The 20,785-nt window shown below is 42.7% G+C and overlaps 3 protein-coding genes across 3 annotated transcripts; 1 reads left to right on the plus strand and 2 right to left on the minus strand.

Annotated features, from left to right (window-relative positions):
* Positions 1-9,332: 9,332 nt before the first annotated feature.
* On the minus strand, positions 9,333-12,507 carry LOC112555509 (uncharacterized threonine-rich GPI-anchored glycoprotein PJ4664.02-like). The gene is made up of 2 exons (XM_025223944.1): positions 12,229-12,507; positions 9,333-11,427 (listed from the first exon to the last, which is right to left on the minus strand). The coding sequence occupies exons 1-2, from the start codon at positions 12,505-12,507 to the stop codon at positions 10,141-10,143; spliced, it is 1,566 nt and encodes a 521-aa protein (XP_025079729.1). The 3' UTR covers positions 9,333-10,140.
* A 45-nt stretch (positions 12,508-12,552) lies between these two features.
* LOC112555510 (uncharacterized threonine-rich GPI-anchored glycoprotein PJ4664.02-like) lies at positions 12,553-20,720 on the minus strand. The gene is made up of 6 exons (XM_025223945.1): positions 20,292-20,720; positions 15,820-16,180; positions 14,192-15,281; positions 13,454-14,110; positions 12,943-13,423; positions 12,553-12,576 (listed from the first exon to the last, which is right to left on the minus strand). The coding sequence occupies exons 1-6, from the start codon at positions 20,382-20,384 to the stop codon at positions 12,553-12,555; spliced, it is 2,706 nt and encodes a 901-aa protein (XP_025079730.1). The 5' UTR covers positions 20,385-20,720.
* Positions 17,390-18,151, plus strand: LOC112555242. The gene is made up of 3 exons (XM_025223546.1): positions 17,390-17,419; positions 17,571-17,665; positions 17,800-18,151. Exons 1-3 carry the CDS (start codon positions 17,411-17,413, stop codon positions 18,020-18,022), a joined length of 327 nt encoding a protein of 108 aa, XP_025079331.1. The 5' UTR covers positions 17,390-17,410; the 3' UTR covers positions 18,023-18,151.
* Positions 20,721-20,785: the final 65 nt, after the last annotated feature.

Genomic DNA, 20,785 nt, shown 5'->3' on the forward strand with positions numbered 1-20,785 from the left:
TTCCTAGATGCTTCTATGAGTCGGCTCATACACTTACCGAGACTGAACCTGTAGGTGTGTGAACCTTTTGGAATGAAGCGTCTGGTCCAGCGATTTAGTTCGGAAACTCAGGAAAAGTCTAGTGAAGAGAATTTTCGTGTAATTACTTAGCAAAGTTCAGTTCATAGTACAGTTTTCTCAAACCATTTTTCCTCACTTCCATTTTCGAGATACACGCCTGCGAACATCATCATCAAGCACAGAAATAGAACTAACTCGTGACGTCACGTTTGTACAGAGACACGCCTATGACCTCAGTCCTATGACCCATTGCCTGAGACTCTGACAATGTAAACTTATGCAAGCACCATCCTCACCTCTGTGTTGCTGACATCTTTCTGTGGATGGTGAGTGGTGGTGGACGAGCATCTTGAGAACGAAAAGGTTGTGAGATGGAAGGAGGCTCACTCAGTTTCTGAAAATTATTATTTGCACTGAGCTTTACTTTACAGAAAACAAGTTGCACTCCACTAAACCTTTGAGTTTGAACCTACAAATATTTAGTCTTAAGCCCAATTAAAGAATCATGTTCTAGGAAGATGGATTGCACATTTAATTTTGTCTTAGGTACCAACTAAAAGCTTGTTCATAAATGTTCATGTTTTCTTAAAATTGAAATGTTTACACAGAAGTATTTTTGCCGTCCGCGGACACACACACATACACACGAGCTGTGAGTTCAATACCCAATCTCCAAACAAATACAACAGACTACAGCTTAAGACAAGCGTAGCTAACTCTTCCTGCGTAGTTCGGAGTTACCAGCCCTGAAAATCTATTATCATAATCACCATCACACACAAACATGTCAGTCATAAATTTTCCAAATATCCAAACAGATTCACACATCTTTAAAGCTCAAATGTTATTTTTTTGATCCAAATTTTTAACACAGGAAAATTGAATCATGGAAATTGTTGACAGTTTAGCATCCATTCCCAGCATTCCCTCCACCATCCATTCACCCGGATGTGTTTACTCCTGGAGTCGTGGTATCAAGCATCTTTTGCATAATGTATGTAGCTCTGAACATTCTTTTGAAATGTTTTCTGTTCCGAAGACTTGCTGTGAACATACAAATAAGTTTGTCCTTCGATCAGATCATCACAATCCATATCAATGCATACACATCTTACAGCATGCAAGGCAACGGAGCCTGGACACGTGACCAACGGCTTTTGGCAACTGGAATCTCTGACCGAGATGACGGTATCCTCCGGGTGTTTCTTAACTCCAAGAAATCAGCAACCTGCTCACGGGTGGCGATCAGATGGTGTGAACAACGGCAATCGCCATGTACCCGCATCTGACCAAAGAAAAGATCCGGAGGCGGAAGGTTGTGCATCTTGAGCAGCATCTTGGTGCACAAAGGAAGAGGAGTGTAAACTCGCAGAGTATCGACCCCCGGGGTCTGGCTATGAATTATTTATACTCGGGTTTAGTACCGGGTGGCAGGACCTGTGACCGAAATTCGATACCGGGGACACGGATCAGGCGCTAATGAAGCGTGAAGAGAGCGTGAAGTGTAAAAATTCTTTCTGTCACTCTGTCTCTCCTTCGTATTTTCTGTCTTTGTGTCTCTCTAAATCTCGTCCTTTTTCTCTGCCCCTAGAATAGAAATGTCTTTTGATGTGTACTAATTGCAGTATAGGCATAGATAACTGGAGAATAAGATCAGGGACAGAAAGAAATGTAGAGAAAAGGATGGAGATAAAGAAAGGAATAAAGAAATGTAGAAAGAAGGATGGGAAGAAATAAAAAAATGGATACTAATCTAGAAGTAAAAAAAAATTAAAATGAGAGAAATAAATATAGTTAATAAAGGTAGATAAAAAATAGAAAAAAAAAGGACAGGAAGAAAGAGATACAGAAAGAAAAGAAGTTTGAATACAATTTGAAATTAAGAAAGAATGAATAAAGGCAAGAGAATAAGAAAGTGGGAGAGAAAGAAATAAAGAAATGGAGAGAAAGAATGGCAGAGACACATAGAGAGAGAAACATATTTAGTATGAGAGAGAGTGGGGGGACTAAGGTTCAAGGTTGAGTGGACACAACTGGCGATGGGAGTCGTCAAATGGAAAATTCACCATCATTATCACGCTTTCACTCTCATCCACAACCGTCCGGAACAAGCTTTATGCCTTCCTCCCCGCGCGTGGACAACCTAATAAAAAGATATTCTTGAAAGAGGAACAGATTGGAGTGTCGCTATGACCACTTGATAGCACTGTCCTTCCATTCTTTTTTTCTCTCAAAAACACTCTCACAAACATGCATGCATGCTGACAGACACACTCGCCCCCACACACGCCCACGCATGTTATTATGCATATAAACGTTCAGTCATAATAATAAGCCATTCACAGACATGAAAAGTAGTCTGATGATGCACACAGAGGGATAACACACACGCACACACCGTCACTCAATGCATACAGTGTGATTATAGAAATTTTAGTAATGAATGACATACTTTGGATCGTTTACAACAAAATTGAATGTAAGAGTTGCCGTCAAAACACTGATAAAGAAAAAAAATGCTTCGAAAATGATTCTAAATATAAGAATGGTTGCTGAAAACAGTTCTATATTTAATCCGAGGACATCAATAGAAAATTCTTTAGTGTGAAGAAACCCTACTTCTAAATAAAGTTGCAAAATAAAATAAAAAGTGATATATCCTACAAAGTTGATCCGTTGGCAGTGGTGAGACACGAACCACAAACAGCTTCTGTCACAAGAAGAGGGACTGGCTTCACAGATCAAAGACAGTTCCGGTTGAAAGTGAACACGAGGAAACGAAGATGGAAGCGAAAAATGGAAGAAAAAAGGATGGAAAAAATAAAGGAGGAGGCAGTGAGATGGAGAATCGAAGGAAAGTTACATCATCCGGGGGTTTATGGCGCCAATCAAAAAAGAAAGACATCTCTTTCCAAAGGGATGTAAAACGCATCGTTTGGCCGAGCGTTTATTGCTAAATACAAGTTTCCTTAGACAAGGGTCTCCGGGGCAGGCAGGTCACGTGAGTGGACTTCAAGAGTTGGCCAAAGCTGCAGGGCAGCTGCGGTCTGTGCCTTGCGCACTTTTAGTTTTGGTTGAACTTTGTGCTCAGGCCAGGGCCACCGGGAACCGAATTGGACAAGTTAGTGCAGGCATGATGATCGGTGAGTTGATTAAAGAAATCAGTGTACTGAGTAAACCCACATCAAGGGGTTCTGTGAAGAATATTTTTGCTTGTGTATTTCAAAGTGCCCTTATGAGTGATCAACACTATGGGGTTACAAGAATCCTTGCCCATCGAGCAGAATTACCTGTTTAATATCTTCCTGGAGAACATCATGCTCGAAGGTCTGTCCACGACCATCATACTTCCATCTCAATTAGTGGAAGACTATGATGACTATGATTTGCAGACGACAAAGATCAGTTAGCAGGCACTAACAAAGAACAGCAAGACCTCACCAACAGACTGACAGTTCATATTCACATGGAATGGTAAAGAGCAATTTAAACGGTCAAAGTTGTGGTCAATGGCATGATCTCTATGAACGGGGTACATCTCGAAGAGGTCATCAGCTTCAAACACTTGGAAGCCACCCTCTCCAAGATAAATATCCACATGAAGATCACAACAACAATAACAGCGGCAATGGCTAGACTAGACAAGATCTGACATAGCCATAAGATAAGGTTCACTACCATGTACAAGCTGTACCAATCCCTAGTAGTGTCGATCCTCCTCTACGGATGTGACACGTGGACTCGCCGAGACGGAAAGGAGAATCCAGACATTCGAGAACAAGTGCCAGAGGACATATCGTCCGTTGGTTTGTTCTTGATCAAATTTAACGCTCCAGGCATTCTTTTTAAACTTCAGTTACTTCTTTTAATTTAAGCTTTTAAAACTTATTATCTGTTTTTAGGATACATGGGACCGTTTCGCTGACTTCTCCACCGGAAGTGAACTTTTTCCGGCCATCTTCTCCCTGTATTCACAGGTTCGTTGATGGATCCCGGGACGCCGAAAACTACTCCCACACGTGTCAGGTCACCAGTCAGGAGCAATTTTCTTCTCACTATGTGTCAAGGCAGAGCTAATTAGCAGCCACAGAGTAAAGGAAGAAAAACACTTCCAACTAACGAAAAGGACAATAAAAAAATTACCGATCTCGGAGAGAGAAATTGCAACTGTCGGAGTAAACAAAACTCACAAGCTCGGGGACTCTTGTAAAAGGAAATGGATGGCAATGGACATAAAGAAGAAAGAAACATAGAGAATGTAACTTCATTACAGCAAGAATGTTAATTAATTCCAACTTGGTTGATAACAGCTGTTCGCGAACTTCAAGTTTAAGAAAATCTTTGTTCCGTAATGTTTATTCCAGAAAAATTATTGCAATTATTTTGTTGTGGCTTTAGAACTAGATGAAATCATGTTTATCTACCTTCTGATTTTTAGATGAATATTTCACGAAGAGTTTTTATTCCAGGACAGTATTCCGAATCTCCAAAAGTTGACTTGTACGCGATTATTTTTATTTAATTTGAAATTCTTGACCTACATTTTAATTTTTTATAGTAAATAATTATTTTTGTGCTTCATTTTATAGACTGACATCATTGATAGCTATGTAAGTGTTTTAAGCTCATAAATGTTTATTTAGAGGAAGTTGGTCATTCCCTAAGATAATGGAAACAGGTCTACCTCAGTCCAAATATTCTTTACCAGGAACATTTTTGGGACAAGGTACATTCGGAGTTTAACTGTAAATAAGAAAAAGAAGCAGACGCTTGACTGTTGGGGTTAAGACTGGTTCACAGGTTTTGACTCGAAAAAAAATCTCGGGTGTAAAATTCAGTTGCTGCTTGTCACCGCCAACACCCGCCCATTGCCGTCCTTCATTGTGCATGCACCACCACCAGCCTCTCTTCAGGACCACGAGATAAAAATAACACAAAAACAAAAACATTGACAGAAGATAATCGCATTTTCATGTTGTTGTTTTAATTTTATTTTCGAGTCCTGCCATTCATCTGGACGATACTGGGACCAGAGAAAAAAAGATCTTAAAGGGAAACAAATGGCAAACGTTAATTAAAAAGAAATCGGGAAACCGAGGCAAAGATCCAAAAAGAGGAAGACAACCAAAATGGATGTGACATAGAAAAGGGACGGATATGGAGAGAGAAAAAAGACAGAGAGAGGAAGATGACGAACGAGTGGAAGAAAGATTGAAAGATGGAGTGGAAAAGTTTGATGGTCGAACCGTGAAGAGAGAGAGAGGAGATATTAAACCACATAAAACAAGAGGATCAAGAGACCAACAAACAGATTGTGGGAGGTGTTTGTGAGATTACAGTTTGTCCCGATTGTTAGAATGGTGACTTCGACAATCTCAAGAAATGACAGGAAACGTGGTGAGAAATTCTAGTAGTTTCGAGCTTGCAGCAGGTGAAAGGTCGGGTGGGGATGTGTGAACAGCTTGCAGTATGAGTCCACACAGCAACACCAGCAAAATCATCAACGACATTAGACACACATCGTGCATAAAACAAACAAATAAACAAACAAAAATACTGACTGTCCTCAGCACGTCAATCTCTGCTGGACAGACTGACCTTCTGCAGTCCTGTTTATTAGGAAAAGTCTTAAATATGTGTAGGAAGAAGAGAGAAACGATTGCAAGCTAAATTTTCGGTTTCGGGCTCTGATTAATTGTCTCTTTCCAAACAAATTTTCCCAGGGGAGCAAAGCTAATGGCAGAAATCCGATTATGTCGATGTGTGTCCTGCAAATTACTTTATTGCTCAATAACCGAACTGGGAGATTTCCGCCTGCGCAGTGTTTTTGTCTTCTCTTTGCGCAGTCAAGCTTGAGAGGAAAAACAAAGATCTCCCACAAAGGGAGTTTGTTCACACCATTGAAATCTCGTAAAGTCTCGGGTTTAAAATTGTATTGATTATGGGGAGGGCAACTAAATCGAAAAATACCTGAGTGTTCAATTAAGCGTGAAAAAAACTGCCTCAGAAATTATTGCCAAAACGATATGTTTTGATGTTCTGGCTGAAAGGATTGTGTGCAGAGGGCTGTGAAACCTTTCATCTGCGCTAAGCCGAAAGAATGTTGTGAGGACAAACAAAGAATCTACCCCCTTCTAGTCTCCCCTAGCAAAGGGAGAGAAACCAACACCTATTTGTTTTCGGTTTTGTTTTTGTTTTTGTTTTTTTCCCCGACGAACGAAAATGAGAGACTTAGATGATGTCACGTGACACCAGACACTAAGGGAAGGACGTTACGTGACGCTATTGGTCATCAGGCAGCACGTGCAGTCCCTCCCACGCGCAGCGAGTTTCGTGACCGTGCACTTCAGTGGCGTCCCCTGGCCCTGTGCTTTCGCGTTTCCTGTCAGCAAATGAAATCTCCACTTCTTTCGTTAGTGCCCTGCCGAGGGCTGTGACGCTGTTAATTGTTTGTCCTCAGGGGAGGTCACTGATTCTTTTTCATCTGCTTTCCTCTCCCTTCCTTCTTTTACTTGAGAGTTATCAACACTGCTTCTAACTAGTAGCGCTTTGCTAAAGGCCAATCTGTTTGTTTGTCTGCCTCGCTGACGGTTTGCCTGCATGGACTGGATGGATGAAAAGACGCACACACACACACCAGTGTAGTCGTGTTATGAGGCTAACTTCAGCTCCAATCACAACAAAGGGGAATAGCTTTTATATAATGAAAATAAATTTACTTCGAAACTTTAAATTTACTTTAAATAGGAAAGTGTTTTTTTTAATATATATAACATATTTCCTGATTATATATTGCTTTAACGAATCATACGGTGGAATACAATGATATGAATAAATATAAATTGAAACAAAATTTGTCCTCGATGGAAAAGGTCATCTTTGTCTAGATCTCAGGTAGACTTTGGAAATGCTATGCGTGTGAAAAGAGATGATGATAAGTACATTATATACTATACATGGAGTTAGAAAGACGGTCACGTGTCCCTAAGACCGTGACTTACAACTTCAATAACTTCACGTGCTCCGTTCCTCGAAAGCAAAGGACTGCAAGTCACTGAAGAATGGGTGAGGCCATGTAAGGGAAGTAACTGCATTTTATTTTGGTCTCCTCTTGTACGAGTTACATCCCTTTTGCTTGCCAGGGGTAGACTTACTTGTGAAAAATGGAGATAGTGCTCCCTTTACAAGTGGGACATAGGATAATAAAAAGAAATAAAAAGTAAATCGTAAAGAATATAAGTTTACAGTATACAGCACTGAGTTTTATCAAGCATCAACAAGTTTTAACATAAAAAGGTATTACAAACTTTTAAGGAAAGCTAGACTGTGCTTATCGCGATCGTCAAGAGATATTCCCAAGGAAAGTAATGTGCCAAGAGACATGTGATTAACATTGAAAACGCGAAATTCATTCATTTATTCGTCCCTTGACGGTGGCGGTCGTTGGGGAGATCACATGGGTACAACCGGACGACAAGGCCCGCCGTTTAGATCCCTGGCGACAGTGAACAGGGATGACCAACCATCTCCTTTACATTTACAATCCACTTATTTCTCTGACCACCGGGGAGTAGACCTCCTTGATACCTTCTTTGACTCTGTCTTCGACACAATTCGTGCGGGGTCACGTGGCCAGACAACTAACCCAGCTTGACTGTTGCGAGTGAGGGTTGCTTACAAGTATGGCGACCGTGATTCGTACGAGGTCATAGGTCACATGTTCCATGGACGAGATCCTGAACAGTCTCCTCAGGCACTTGTTCTCGAATACCTGGATTCTTCTATCCTTTGTCGGCAAGCTGAGTCCTCGTCTGACATCCGTAAATCAGGATGAGTACTGGCAGTTACCAGCCACAAAGGACTGTCAGCGATTTAAATTAAAAACATTTTTGAGGTTTCCTGTTAAGAACATGTCAACCTTGAGTTCAACCTTGAACATAAACGGTTAATAAGTTACCATCACCTTTTAATTTAACGGTGTAGTCTACTGCGGAAAGCTCTTACTCCTTGGCTGACCGTCAAGAAATAGGAAACTGTAAAAAAATATTAAAGTTTTCGGAAGATAACTGCTATCAGTTGCAGCTCAGTAGGTAACCACAAGTCGCCAGGTCAGGTGCATACCAACGTCACGGAATGTTTATCTTTGACCCCTAGGACACCACGACAGTCAACACCTGTATGTGTGGATAGGTGTGTGTGTGTGTGTATGATTCCGCGTGAGCTCAGTGTCAGCATGTGCGCTAAAGTTTATCTATCGAGATTATCTGGGAGTTGGTCAGAAAAAAAGTGCTGTTTCTGTCGGTTATTTTCCTACATGCCGACTTCACCATTGTGTGGGTTTCATGTCATCTTGACCTTCTGTTTATCAGTAAACTCTCCCGCTGAACTCATTTGTTGTTCTAGTGAGACTTGTGTAATTGAAGTCTGTTGAATTTGTTGTGGAGTGTATTGCGGCTTGTATGATGTTGTTGTTCGTGTTGTGTGTGGACGCTGCCCTGAGGAGTGGAGAACACGGTCTGCTGAACACCGACATTTTGTCGTCACCTTATATTGTCGTCATCTTATTGTGTCGTCACCTTATTGTGTCGTCACCTTATATTGTTGTCATCTTATTGTGTCGTCACCTTATTGTGTCGTCACCTTATATTGTTGTCATCTTATTGTCTCGTCACCTTATATTGTTGTCATCTTATTGTCTCGTCACCTTATATTGTTGTCATCTTATTGTCTCGTCACCTTATATTGTCGTCACCTTATTGTGTCGTCACCTTATTTTGACGTGACATCCCCGTGACATCACCTTCTGTCATTTGTGAAGCGTCTACAGCTGTCCACAGGCCAGGATAAGGCGCAATGATGATGATGATGATGATGATTGATGATTGATGATTGATGATTGATGATGATGATGATGATAATAATAATAATAATAATAATAATGGTTTGCGTGGCAGTTTCGTAGAGTCAAGTATCGTCTTATTGGTGTCGCTGTCAGAACAAGACTATGTGAAAGAGAAAGTTCGAGTAACCGAGATACGTGCAGCAACAGTCCTGACTCGTTTAAAATGCTGTGAATAACTGGAGACGATAAGCAGCAATAGTAATAACGTCTGTGAATGACTAGAGACCATAACCAGGAATACTAATAATGTCTGTGAAGAACTGTGGCAGCTCATTTGCTCACACTGTTGATGTTAATCATTCTCGGACTTTACAGAGCAAAACTATTCAATAAGATGTTATAAAATAAAGAAAACTTCGTAAGTCACAAATATTGCAACAAACTTTATACAAGGAGTTTGCAAAAATATTATATGTCTGTCTTCGCGAACAAACGCGCACACTTACACCATTACACTCATTGCATACAAACACTATATACACCTCTGTCCAACCGAAACGTTTTTTAAATTATCAAATATAAACAACATTGACATATAATACAAAAGCGCGTTATTGTAGCGACTGGTATAAGGCTTAAAAATACACAAAAAATTGTATTTCAAATGTATAGTTATAACGTGCATATATTCCAGCCCAATCCAAACACCGGGATTCTATATTATTTACATTTTTATATATTTTATCATTTTTTCACGCACATACACTTGCATGCACCTGGACATACACACAAATATTTCTCTTATTGGGGAATCTGTGAAAGCGTATACAAGAGGACTGGCTTCCAAATCTGAGGGCGCCAGGGTTCGATACCCACATGGTGTAATGAACTTCCTCCGGTAGACACATTACTGCCTAACGACTTATACACGGTTGCGGTGCGAATTCACACTATTGATAGTCACACTGTGGATAAGATTGACAGATATAATGACTAATATGAATAAATATTATCGATAATATATTTAAAGTAAATGACACGCAGGAGCCGTGAACAATGACACACCAGAGGTCAGAGGGTCATCAAGACTGCTTGTGTCCACTCCTTCTCCAGTCGCATGAGTCTCGTGCACATCGTCGCCGTATACGTCTGGAGGTCATCGAGTTCGTGCTCATCATCAACATGACCGCTGTCGCCGGGGTCACCGGGTCAGGGCGGAGGATTGCTTGTCATCAGGGTTACGGCCCCGCTAGGGTGACGGTCGCGGGGGTCGGCTTCGTCCGAAGGACTGGCGATGTCCTGTTCTTCCCGTCCCTTTTGTATGTAGTAGTCTTTGTTCTAAGTGCGTGCGTCGTTCTTCTCATCCTCATCGAGGTGGTGGAGGTTGCAGGCTCGCGGCTGGTGCTGCTTGTTACCGTGGTGAAGGTCGATGCTGTAGTCGGAAAAGCGGTTGTGCTGGGAGCAGTGCCTGGCGAGGTCGTGTTGCTAATGGTGACTGAGGTGGTTGACGTCATGCTGCTGTCAGACCTTGACCCGCTAGTCAACTCAGGTGCAGACGTGCTGTTCAACGTGACTGAGGATGTTGAAGTTGTCCTCTCGGTCGTCGTTAAGTTGGAGATCTCACTGGCCATGCTGCTTGAAGTCAACATGGACGTCGTGGAGCTGGTCATCGAAAATGGCGACGTTGAGCTGTTGTGACTCAAGGCAGGTGACGGTGAGCTGCTGTTAATAAACGTTTGCGACTTTGTACTGCTGTTAATTAAGGCAGGCGTTGTTGTGCTGCTGTTGATAAGAACATATGACATTGTGCTGCTGTTAATAAACGTTAGCGACGTTGTACTGCTGTTAATTAAAGAAGGCGACGTAGTGTTTTTGTTAATGAGAACAGGTGGCATTGTGCTGCTGTTAATTAAGGAAGGTGACGTTAAGGTGCTGTTAAATAAGACAAGCAACGTTCTGCTGCTGTTAATTAAGGTGGAAGACGTTGTGCTGTTGGTAATCAAGGCAGGCGACGCTGTGCTGCTGTTATTCAATGCGGGCGACGATGTGCTGATGATGAAGGACGGTGACGATGTCCTGCTATTATTTAAGGAAGGTGACATTAAGCTGCTGTTAATTAATTTAGTCGATGATGTGCTGCTGTTAATTAATGCTGGCAACGTTGTGCTGCTGTAAACCAACGCAAGGGACGTATTGCTACTGTTAGTTAATGTAGGCGAAGTTTGTGCGATAATCAAGGAGGACGTCGACGTCATGATGCTGTTATTCAAAGCATGAGACATTGTTCTGTTAGTAATCAAGGCAGGTGACGTTGTGCTGCTGTCAATGAGAACAGGTGACGTTGTGCTGCTGTCAATGAGAACAGGTGACGTTGTGCTGCTGTCAATCAAGGCAGATGACGTTGTGCTGCTGTCAATCAAGGCAGGTGACGTTGTGCTGCTGTCAATGAGAACAGGTGACGTTGTGCTGCTGTCAATGAGAACAGGTGACGTTGCTGCTGTCAATGAGCAGGTGACGTTGTGCTGCTGTCAATGAGAACAGGTGACGTTGTGCTGCTGTCAATGAGAACAGGTGACGTTGTGCTGCTGTCAAGACAGGTGACGTTGTGCTGCTGTAATCAAGACAGTGACGTTGTGCTGCTGTCAAAAGACAGGTGACGTTATGCTGCTGTCAAAGGTGACGTTGTGCTGCTGTCAATCAAGACAGGTGACGTTGTGCTGCTGTTGAGACAACAGGTGACGTTGTGCTGCTGTCAATCAAAACAGGTGACGGTTATGCTGCTGTCAGTGAGACAGGTGACGTTGTGCTGCTGTTCAAGCGTTGTGCTGCTGTCATTGAGCAACAGGTGACGTGTGCTGTCAGTGAGAACAGGTGACGTTGTGCTGCTGTCATCAAGACAGGTGACGTATGCTGCTGTCAGTGAGGAACAGGTGACGTTGTGCTGCTGGTGACGTTGTGCTGCTGTCAATCAAACAGGTGAGCTGCTGTCATGAGAGGTGACTTGTGCTGCTGTCAGACAGGTGACGTTGTGCTGCTGTCAGTGAGAACAGGTGACGTTGTGTCTGCTTGTCAATAGGTGACGTTGTGCTGCTGTTCAGTGAGAACAGGTGACGTGTGCTGCTGTCAGTGAGAACAGGTGACGTTTGTGCTGCATGTCAGTGAGACAGGTGACGTAGTGCTGTGGCTGTCAGTGAGAACAGGTGACGTTGTGCTGCTGTCAATCAAGGCAGGTGACGTTGTGCTGCTGTCTGTCAATGAGAACAGTGACGTTGGCTGATGTCAGTGAGAACAGGTGACTGTTGTGCTGCTGTCGTGAGAACAGTGACTGTTTGGCTGATGTCAGTGAGAACAGGTGACGTTGTGCTGCTGTCAGTAGGTGACGCTGTGCTGCTGTCAGTGAGAACAGGTGACGTTGTGCTGCTGTCAGTGAGAACAGGTGACGTTGTGCTGCTGTCAGTGAGAACTGACGTTGTGCTGCTGTCATGAGACAACGTTGTGCTGCTGTCAGTGAGAACAAGTGACGTTGTGCTGCTGTCAGTGAGAACAGGTGACGTTGTGCTGCTGTCATGAGAACAGTGACGTTGTGCTGCTGTCAGTGAGAACATTGACGTTATGCTGCTGTCAGTGAGACAAGTGACGTTGTGCTGCTGTCAGTGAGCACAGTGACGTTGCTGCTGTCAGTGAGAACAGGCGACGTTGTGCTGCTGTCAGACAGTGACGTTGTGCTGCTGTCATGAGAACAGTGACGTTGTGCTGCTGTCAGTGAGAACAGGTGACGTTGTGCTGCTGTCAGTGAGAACAGGTGACGTTGTGCTGCTGTCAGTGAGAACAGTGACGTTGTGCTGCTGTCATGAGAACAGGTGACGTTGTGCTGCTGTCAAGAACAGGTGACGCTGTGCTGCTGTCAGTGAGAACAGGTGACGTTGCTGCTGCTGAGAACAGGTGATGCTGCTGTCAGTGAGAACAGGTGACGTTGTGCTGCTGTCAGTGAGAACAGGTGACGTTGTGCTGCTGTCATGAGACAGGTGACGTTGTGCTGCTGTCAGTGAGACAGGTGACGTTGTGCTGCTGTCAATAAAGGCAGGTGACGTTGTGCTGCTGTCAATCAAGACAGGTGACGTTGTGCTGCTGTCAATGAGAACAGGTGACGTTGTGAAGCTGTCAATCAAGACAGGTGACGTTATGCTGCTGTCAGTGAGAACAGATGACGTTGTGCTGCTGTCAATCAAGACAGGTGACGTTATGCTGCTGTCAGTGAGAACAGGTGACGTTGTGAAGCTGTCAATCAAGACAGGTGACGTTATGCTGCTTTCAGTGAGAACAGGTGACTTTGTGCCGCTGTTAATGAACGCAGGTGAAGTTGTGCTGCTGTCAGTGAGAACAGGTGACGTTGTGAAGCTGTCAATCAAGACAGGTGACGTTATGCTGCTGTCAGTGAGAACAGTTGACGTTGGGCTGATGTCAGTGAGAACAGGTGACGTTGTGCTGCTGTCAGTGAGAACAGGTGACGTTGTGCTGCTGTCAATCAGGACAGGTGACGCTATGCTGCTGTCAGTGAGAACAGGTGACGTTGTGCTGCTGTCAGTGAGAACAGGTGACGTTGTGCTGCTGTCAATCAAGACAGGTGACGTTATGCTGCTGTCAATCAAGACAGGTGACGTTATGCTGCTGTCAGTGAGAACAGGTGACGTTGTGCTGCTGTCAATCAAGACAGGTGACGTTATGCTGCTGTCAATCAAGACAGGTGACGTTGTGAAGCTGTCAATCAAGACAGGTGACGTTATGCTGCTGTCAGTGAGAACAGGTGACGTTGTGAAGCTGTCAATCAAGACGGGTGACGTTATGCTGCTGTCAGTGAGAACAGGTGACGTTGTGCTGCTGTCAATCAAGGCAGGTGACGTTGTGCTGCTGTCAGTGAGAACAGGTGACGTTGTGCTGCTGTCAGTGAGAACAGGTGACGTTGTGCTGCTCTTGATCAAGGCAGGTGACGTTGTGCTGCTGCTAATTAACGCTGGTGAAGTTGTGCTGCTGTCAGTGAGAACAGTTGACGTTGGGCTGATGTCAGTGAGAACAAGTGACGTTGTGCTGCTGTCAGTGAGAACAGGTGACGTTGTGCTGCTGTCAGTGAGAACAAGTGACGTTGTGCTGCTGTCAGTGAGAACAGGTGACGTTGTGCTGCTGTCAATCAAGACAGGTGACGTTATGCTGCTGTCAGTGAGAACAGATGACGTTGTGCTGCTGTCAGTGAGAACAGGTGACGTTGTGCTGCTGTCAATCAAGGCAGTTGACGTTGTGCTGCTGTCAATGAGAACAGGTGACGTTGTGCTGCTGTCAGTGAGAACAGGTGACGTTGTGCTGCTGTTGATTAAGACAGGCGACGTGGTGTTGCTGTTCATAAAGTAATGTGACGTTGGGCTGCTGTCAGTGAGAACAGATGACGTTGTGCTGCTGCTGATTAAGACAGGCGATGTTGTGCTGCTGTTAATTAACGCAGTCGACGTTGTGTTGTTGGTAATTAAAGCATACGACGTTGTGCTGTTAGAAGTCAAAGCAGGTAACGTTGTATTGTTGGTAATCATGTCTAGTAACGTTATGCTGTTAGTAATTAAAGTAGGTGACATTTTGCCGTTTGTAATCAGGGCATGCGAGGTTGTGCTGCTGTCAATTTCGGTGGAAGACGATTTGCTGTCTGTAATTAGAGCTGGTGAGATTTTGCTGGTGTTAATTAAATTGGACGACGTCGTGCTGTTGGTAACTGAGGCAGACGACGTTGTGCTGTTGGTAACTGAGGCAGACGACGTTGTGGTGTTGGTAACTGAGGCAGACGACGTTGTGGTGTTGGTAACTGAGGCAGACGACGTTGTGGTGTTGGTAACTGAGGCAGACGACGTGGTGCTGTTGATATTGTCTTTAATTACTTGGTTTGAAGAAATGACATTGATAGTATTCGTTGATGGATTAGCTCTACTTATACTGCCTGTGGTGGTTTTGGCTGGAGCGATGACTCTGCCAGTAGTCCACGATGGAATAGTTTCACTGACACTGCTTGTAGAGGTTTGGGATGGAGAGTTGACACTGTCAGAAGTGAACAAAGGGGTTGAGTTACTGATGCTGGCTGTAATGGTTTTGGTGGAGGAGTCAATAGTCGATGTAAAGGTAGTTTCACTGACACTGCTTGGAATACTTTGGACTGGAGAGATGACACTGCTAGTAATCCATGAACGAGTAGTTTCACTGATGTTTGTGCTGCTGATGAAGGTCGTTAAGTTCACGCTGGGTGAAGTCATCAAATGTCTACTTGCATTGTCTGTAATAGTGATTGTTGCTGACAAGAATACCTTGTTGGTAGTTGTCGATCCTTGACTTGCCATTGCTGTTCCTTTGGATAAAAAAATATAATCAACTTAATATTCAATTGGCGAATCACTATTTTTTTCTAGAATACAATGAATTTCTTTGGTAATTTATTTTATTTTATCATTTTTTATATATGGAAATGTATCTTAAAGCCTTGATAGATTCTTGGAAATAAGTTGAAGTCTGCGTAGAACAGTGTCAGAATAACTGCATGAAGACCAGCATGCTTTTTCGAGATTTACAGCATTACACGTGGCTGTGAATCTTTCATATTTTCACTGAATGATACGCCTTAACCATTCTGCCAACCGACTGGAGACATCATATGAACCTGGCTCCTAACCATCATGTTTCCCATCTTTCTCGATTTCGAGAAATTAGTTCCCGTTGCCTTGTGGCTGAGGTTCTTTCAAAAGCGCTATACATGAAAGTCAACGAGCAAAGCCGTTTATATTTTCCTTGGTTATGAAACCATTCATTCATCCATCCACGCTAATCTAATCAAGAGTGCAATATCTAAACATGCTGTGGCAATGACCGCCATCTTCAGGCTTGCTTACCATGTGAGTGTACGGTAAGGAGTACTCCGGTGATGACTGCGGTGGAAATGACAAGAAAACAGACGACAACGACCAATAAAATGATGCAGCGACGCCTGCGCAGCGGACCTTCTGTTTTTTCTCCCATGTCCAGACCATGTTCTCCATTTTCACGACGACCTCGACTTTCAGACGGCGCGATTGTGGCCACTTCTTCTCCAGACTGGAGAGTCTCGACTTCGGAACAGTCTGTGAGATTTCTGTGAGATTCTGAGCTCAAAGAGTCCGTTTCTGTTTTGGCTAATGATTGGCTGCTGACAAATCTTTTCCATAACCAATCAAATGATGTGAATGCTGTTGTCTCGGTGCCCGTCTTATGGCCCTGAAAAAAAAAGTACAGCAGGTCACTTGCTTCTAGACATTGTTTGCTGAGTGGACGTGAGATAGAAGTTAAGACAATGAATTGAGGACGATGACGACAATTACAATCAGGGATGGGGAGTAGCTGTAGCCTAGCTACAGCTACTGTAGCTGGCTACAAATTTTGTAGCTTGTAGCTTAGCCGGCTACAAATTAAAAAAAAGTAGCTTGTAGCCGTAGCTACATTTTAGAAAGTAGCCGTAGCTTGGCTACATGTTGGCTACTTTCACGACCATTCGTCGACAGCGTGTCAGCAAGACGACGACAGCCACTGCTGTCACTGCTCGGTGTCTTGACAGCCAGACACCCACGTGTCTCGCACGCTCAGTAACCGCAAGTACTGGGTCGTCCATGTGGCGGGAGCGATTTGAAAAACGAAGATGGACGTACCCATCAATTTCCAGCCTTATTTGAAATTTTTTACATTTTGTGAAGCAACAGAGAGTGGATATAGTTTCAAATGCAAGAATGGGTGCGGCAGCACGAACAAGTACTCAACGAACAAGACGTCGGCGTTTAATTTGAGAACACACTTGCAGGTAAGTTCGTTGAGATTTTCATCGATCTTCATTCTTCATGTTCTTGCTTGTCAGCTTTTGGAATAGAGGAGTGTACATGTTGTAAAGATTGTGGAAAGGTAAGGGGTTGCATCAACGTGATTACCGCTGGGGCGACGATTGATCAAACTGCTGTCTTTACCGTTTCTGTACTATCTATTTAGTCTTTGTCATAAAGTGTGTGTGTGTGTGTGTGTGTTTTATTTTGTTTGTATGAAAAAAGCATGAAGGACGTTTGAACAGTATGGTGGCTTGAAGGATTTTATATTTAATGCTAGTAATGTAATATGACAGTTAGCCTGGTAGAAACTTGCTGTGATTGTGAATGGACTTCTAAAATTTTTTTCATTTCATGTGTTTATTTTAGAGGAAACATCACTACTTGCCAGGCAGTTGACTCAAGACTTGGAACGTCACGAAAGCGGAAAAGGGAGACGGACGACCACCCTCTGTCTCGAAGCTCTTCAAAGTGGAACACGAGAGTACCGTCAGCAAAGCAGACGTCAATTCGCCGTCTTGATTACTGTTGGAATGCAACCTGTCCTTCTTCATGCTGGAGAACGAGAAGTTTTCAAAGTTCGTGTTCAGATCACTGGCCAGGAAACGCAGTTAATGAGCAGGAAACGGCGAACCAAATGTTGGAGGTAAGTTTTACTAATTTTTTTTTCTTCCTTTTTTGTTTGTTTTACTAGTTTTATTTTAAGTAGGGTGATGTATCCACAATTAATATCTTTTGTTCTTGGTCACATAACTCAAATTTCATGTGCTAAAATTGCATTGTGCATTGTGTTTCAGGAAAAGATGGCTGAGCTAAAGAAGAAAATTATCGGTGAACTGGAGAATGTGGAGCATGTATGCATCACTGCAGATTGCTGGACTGCTCATCGAAGGCAAGTTTTTTTATTATTTTTTAATTCAATGTTTAATTTCAGTTGGTATTTGTTTTTCATCTATAAAGAATATTTTGATGCCAATGTAAATTAGGGTTAAGTTTTAATGTTACTTTTCCTTTCTTGTGTTTCAGGTCATTCTTGGGAGTTACCTGCAATTTTTTGGAAGGCTATGAAAGAAAATCCTTTGCGTTGGCCTGCAAAAGAGTGAAAGGTTCGCACACCCATGATGTCCTAGCCACGCAGCTCGACTCCATCCTGAGAGAGTACAAGATCCAGAACAAAGTTGTTCGCATTGACTGCAGAGGCAGCATTGATGGACACGCCAGTCCAATCCCCAACCAAGTGCTCAGCTGAACTGGCCGACTTCATCATTTATGAAGAAGTTACCGGCACCCCTGAGACAACTACCTTCCTGATGTCTGGATTGTCGCAGAATGTCAGTGAACTGGACAAATAGCCCACGATCAAACAACTCTATCTGCGCACCAACACCGTCTTGCCAAGCAGTGCTGCGGTTGAGAGATAGTTCAGTCTGGCAGGACTTATCATGACAAAGCTGCGCACTAGGGTGACAGACAGCAACTTCGAGGCCAAAGTTCTGGTCAAGTTCAATTTCATGAAGGACTGAAAGCATGTACATTTATTTTAACAGTATTCACAAATTATCAGCACTAAGTCAAAAGGTTGTTTTATACCTTTGCATTTTGTTGTTAATATGGAGTTTTTGGTGGTCTCAGATCAGAATAAAGGTCAATGTATATAAAAGCCAGTTCTTGTGTTAGCAAGTAATATAGTGTTTTGTATGTATGTTTGATGTTTGTGTATGTTGCTACAGCCAGCTGACTACAGCTAACTTTTTATAACATCACCCTTTTAAAAGTAGCCAAAAGAAGCCAAAAGAAGCTGGCTACATTTTAAAAGTAGCCCAAAGTAGCTGGCTACTTTTTGGAAAATTGTAGCTGTAGTGTAGCCGGCTACATTTTGAAAAAAAGTAGCTGTAGCGTAGCCAGCTACAAATTAAAAGTAGCTTGCCCATCCCTGATTACAATATACATTAAAATTATTTTATTAAGTGAAGATAATAATAGTTTTTTTTTAAAAGAAGACTGCTCGAAAGCCAGTGTATTCAAACTGACGTAACAGTTTTGTCGAATACAATATTTTTGTAATTTTTTGGTTTTGTTTTCGCTCGGTAAAGCTCGTACAAGCACTCCGAGGAGTATATTCGTCGTCTTCATTCTACTGACACCTGTTCCCTTTCTTCTTCCTTTTTACTTGTTACATCACAGCCAGGTATAGAATGTTTGTTACAGGTGGACTTACAATCTTCCTCTTTCTATATCGTCTACTTGTTGAAAGATTACATTACTCGTCCTCCCATATTCATCTCTCGCTATCACGTGCGGGATAATTTTTTTTTCCAATTTTTTATATCGGCTTTATCCTAAAACTGAAGAGGATTCCTACTTTGTTTTCGACTTGCTGCCTCTTACATCGCAGCCGGGTACCTTAGCCTTGTCACAGCTGGACTTTGTTATAATCTTCCTGTTTCCATATCGCCTTTGTCTACTTGTTAAAAGATTAGATTACTCGTCATCGCATATTCTTCCTTCTTTCTCGCATCTGGGATTCCCTGTTTGTGAAGAGCAGTGTTCCTAGAAATAGCTCATCGGCGGGGAGACGAGAGAGAAGAACAAAAGCGCTGATGGGCAGAGAGTCACGCGCACGAGTAGACAAGCAAATCATCTACAACATCACCACTTATGTGTGAATGTCATCATGACTCAAACGTGCAGATAAGTGACTGCTGGGATATAACTGTCACACCCAACTCTCACGGTCTTCTTCTCCTTCTTTTTCTTCTCTCTCTCTCTGTTTGCGCTTGTAAGTGCGCGCGCACGTTCTTGTGCGTTTGTCTAATGTGTGTGCGTGTGTACCTGTACATACCTGTGCGTGCGTGCATGTATGTGTGTTTTGTGTGTACATGTAAATGTGTGTGTATACGTGTGTTCATCTGTAGTGTGTACGTGCCTGTGAGTATACGTAAATGTATGTATGTATATGCGTATGTGTGTGAGTGTCAGTACGTGTGGATTAGCTTTCTTCATAAATGTAGCTCAGTGATTTATTTCGATAATAATGAAAATGCACAGAGAGAGAGAGAGACCAGAATGATAAGAGAGAGAAAGACAAAAATAACATACTGACAGGCAGGAAAGAATTAGAAAAAGAACAAGAGTCTGTATGAGCATTAGTATCTATATTCGATATTGCATTCACGACTCGTCAACCTCTCAAAATTATATCTAGAAACTTACGTTTAGATGAGAGATGCCAACACTTATGTAATCCTGCCTTTATCTCAGCGGGAAAAGTGTAAAATGTGTAAAACATGTAAAATGCAAAAAATTGTGGAAAACACGAAAATGCTGAGAATTTATTATTTCCTACGATGACAAATCTGTGTCTCGCAATACCTGTCCCCTCGCAACACTACGATATTAAAATAATTACATTATTCTAGGCTGTGACCCTATCCTCCAATGGAAATGAATAGGAAAAAGAAGAAGAAAAGGGGATATGGTTTGAAACCCAGGGATCATTGAAAACGTATAATACTCACAGAAATTCGTGGGATAGCAAAGGCCTTCAACTCGACAGTTTTTACAGTTTCCACCCGGTTGGGCAAAAAATCGTGCGACTTTTTACCTTTCATTCTTCTCGATGGTGATAAGTGTTTCCTATGCCATGATGGTGGAATTATCTGGATGCACTATTGGCTGACAAACGTTGCAATGCTCGGTTAGAGCTTCCCTTTCATATTTAAGATGACCAGCTGGTGAAGATCATAACAAGAGAGTAGGATACGTTTCTTGGAAAAGATTCACATGGAAACTAACTGTTCATAAGTTATTTACCAGTGACAAGCTGGAGATATTCGAAGATAAAAGTAATTCAAACTTTTTGTTCTGAAAGCGTCTGTCACTATCCTCCGGACTCAGTTGCGAGAAAGATGTCGGCGAATCCGACTCAGAGGAGGGTCGAGGGAAAAGTCTTCATACGCAAATGATCGTCGGTTACAAATACTTTTTTAAACTCTTCATGAGATACGACTAT

Source organism: Pomacea canaliculata, linkage group LG14, assembly GCF_003073045.1.
Source record: "Pomacea canaliculata isolate SZHN2017 linkage group LG14, ASM307304v1, whole genome shotgun sequence".
In the NCBI taxonomy this organism is placed as follows: Eukaryota; Metazoa; Mollusca; class Gastropoda; order Architaenioglossa; family Ampullariidae; genus Pomacea; species Pomacea canaliculata.

Excerpts from the sequence above, each read along its gene's own strand:
- LOC112555510 (XM_025223945.1), bottom strand. The coding sequence starts at position 20,384 with ATGAAAGGTAAAAAGTCGCACGATTTTTTGCCCAACCGGGTGGAAACT. Across the intron at positions 14,111-14,191 it reads CTCATTGACAGCAGCACAAC|CAGCATAACGTCACCTGTCT; the intron begins GTCAACTGCCTT and ends TCTCACTGACAG. Across the intron at positions 12,577-12,942 it reads CGTCACCTGTCTCACTGACA|CAGCAACGTCACTGTGCTCA; the intron begins GCAGCACAACGT and ends TCTCACTGACAG.
- LOC112555242 (XM_025223546.1), top strand. Across the intron at positions 17,666-17,799 it reads TGCTGGACTGCTCATCGAAG|GTCATTCTTGGGAGTTACCT; the intron begins GCAAGTTTTTTT and ends CTTGTGTTTCAG.
- LOC112555509 (XM_025223944.1), bottom strand. The coding sequence starts at position 12,507 with ATGTTCTCACTGACAGCAGCACAACGTCACTGTTCTCATGACAGCAGC. Across the intron at positions 11,428-12,228 it reads TCACTGACATCAGCCAAACA|CAGCACAACGTCACCTGCTC; the intron begins GTCACTGTTCTC and ends TCTCATTGACAG.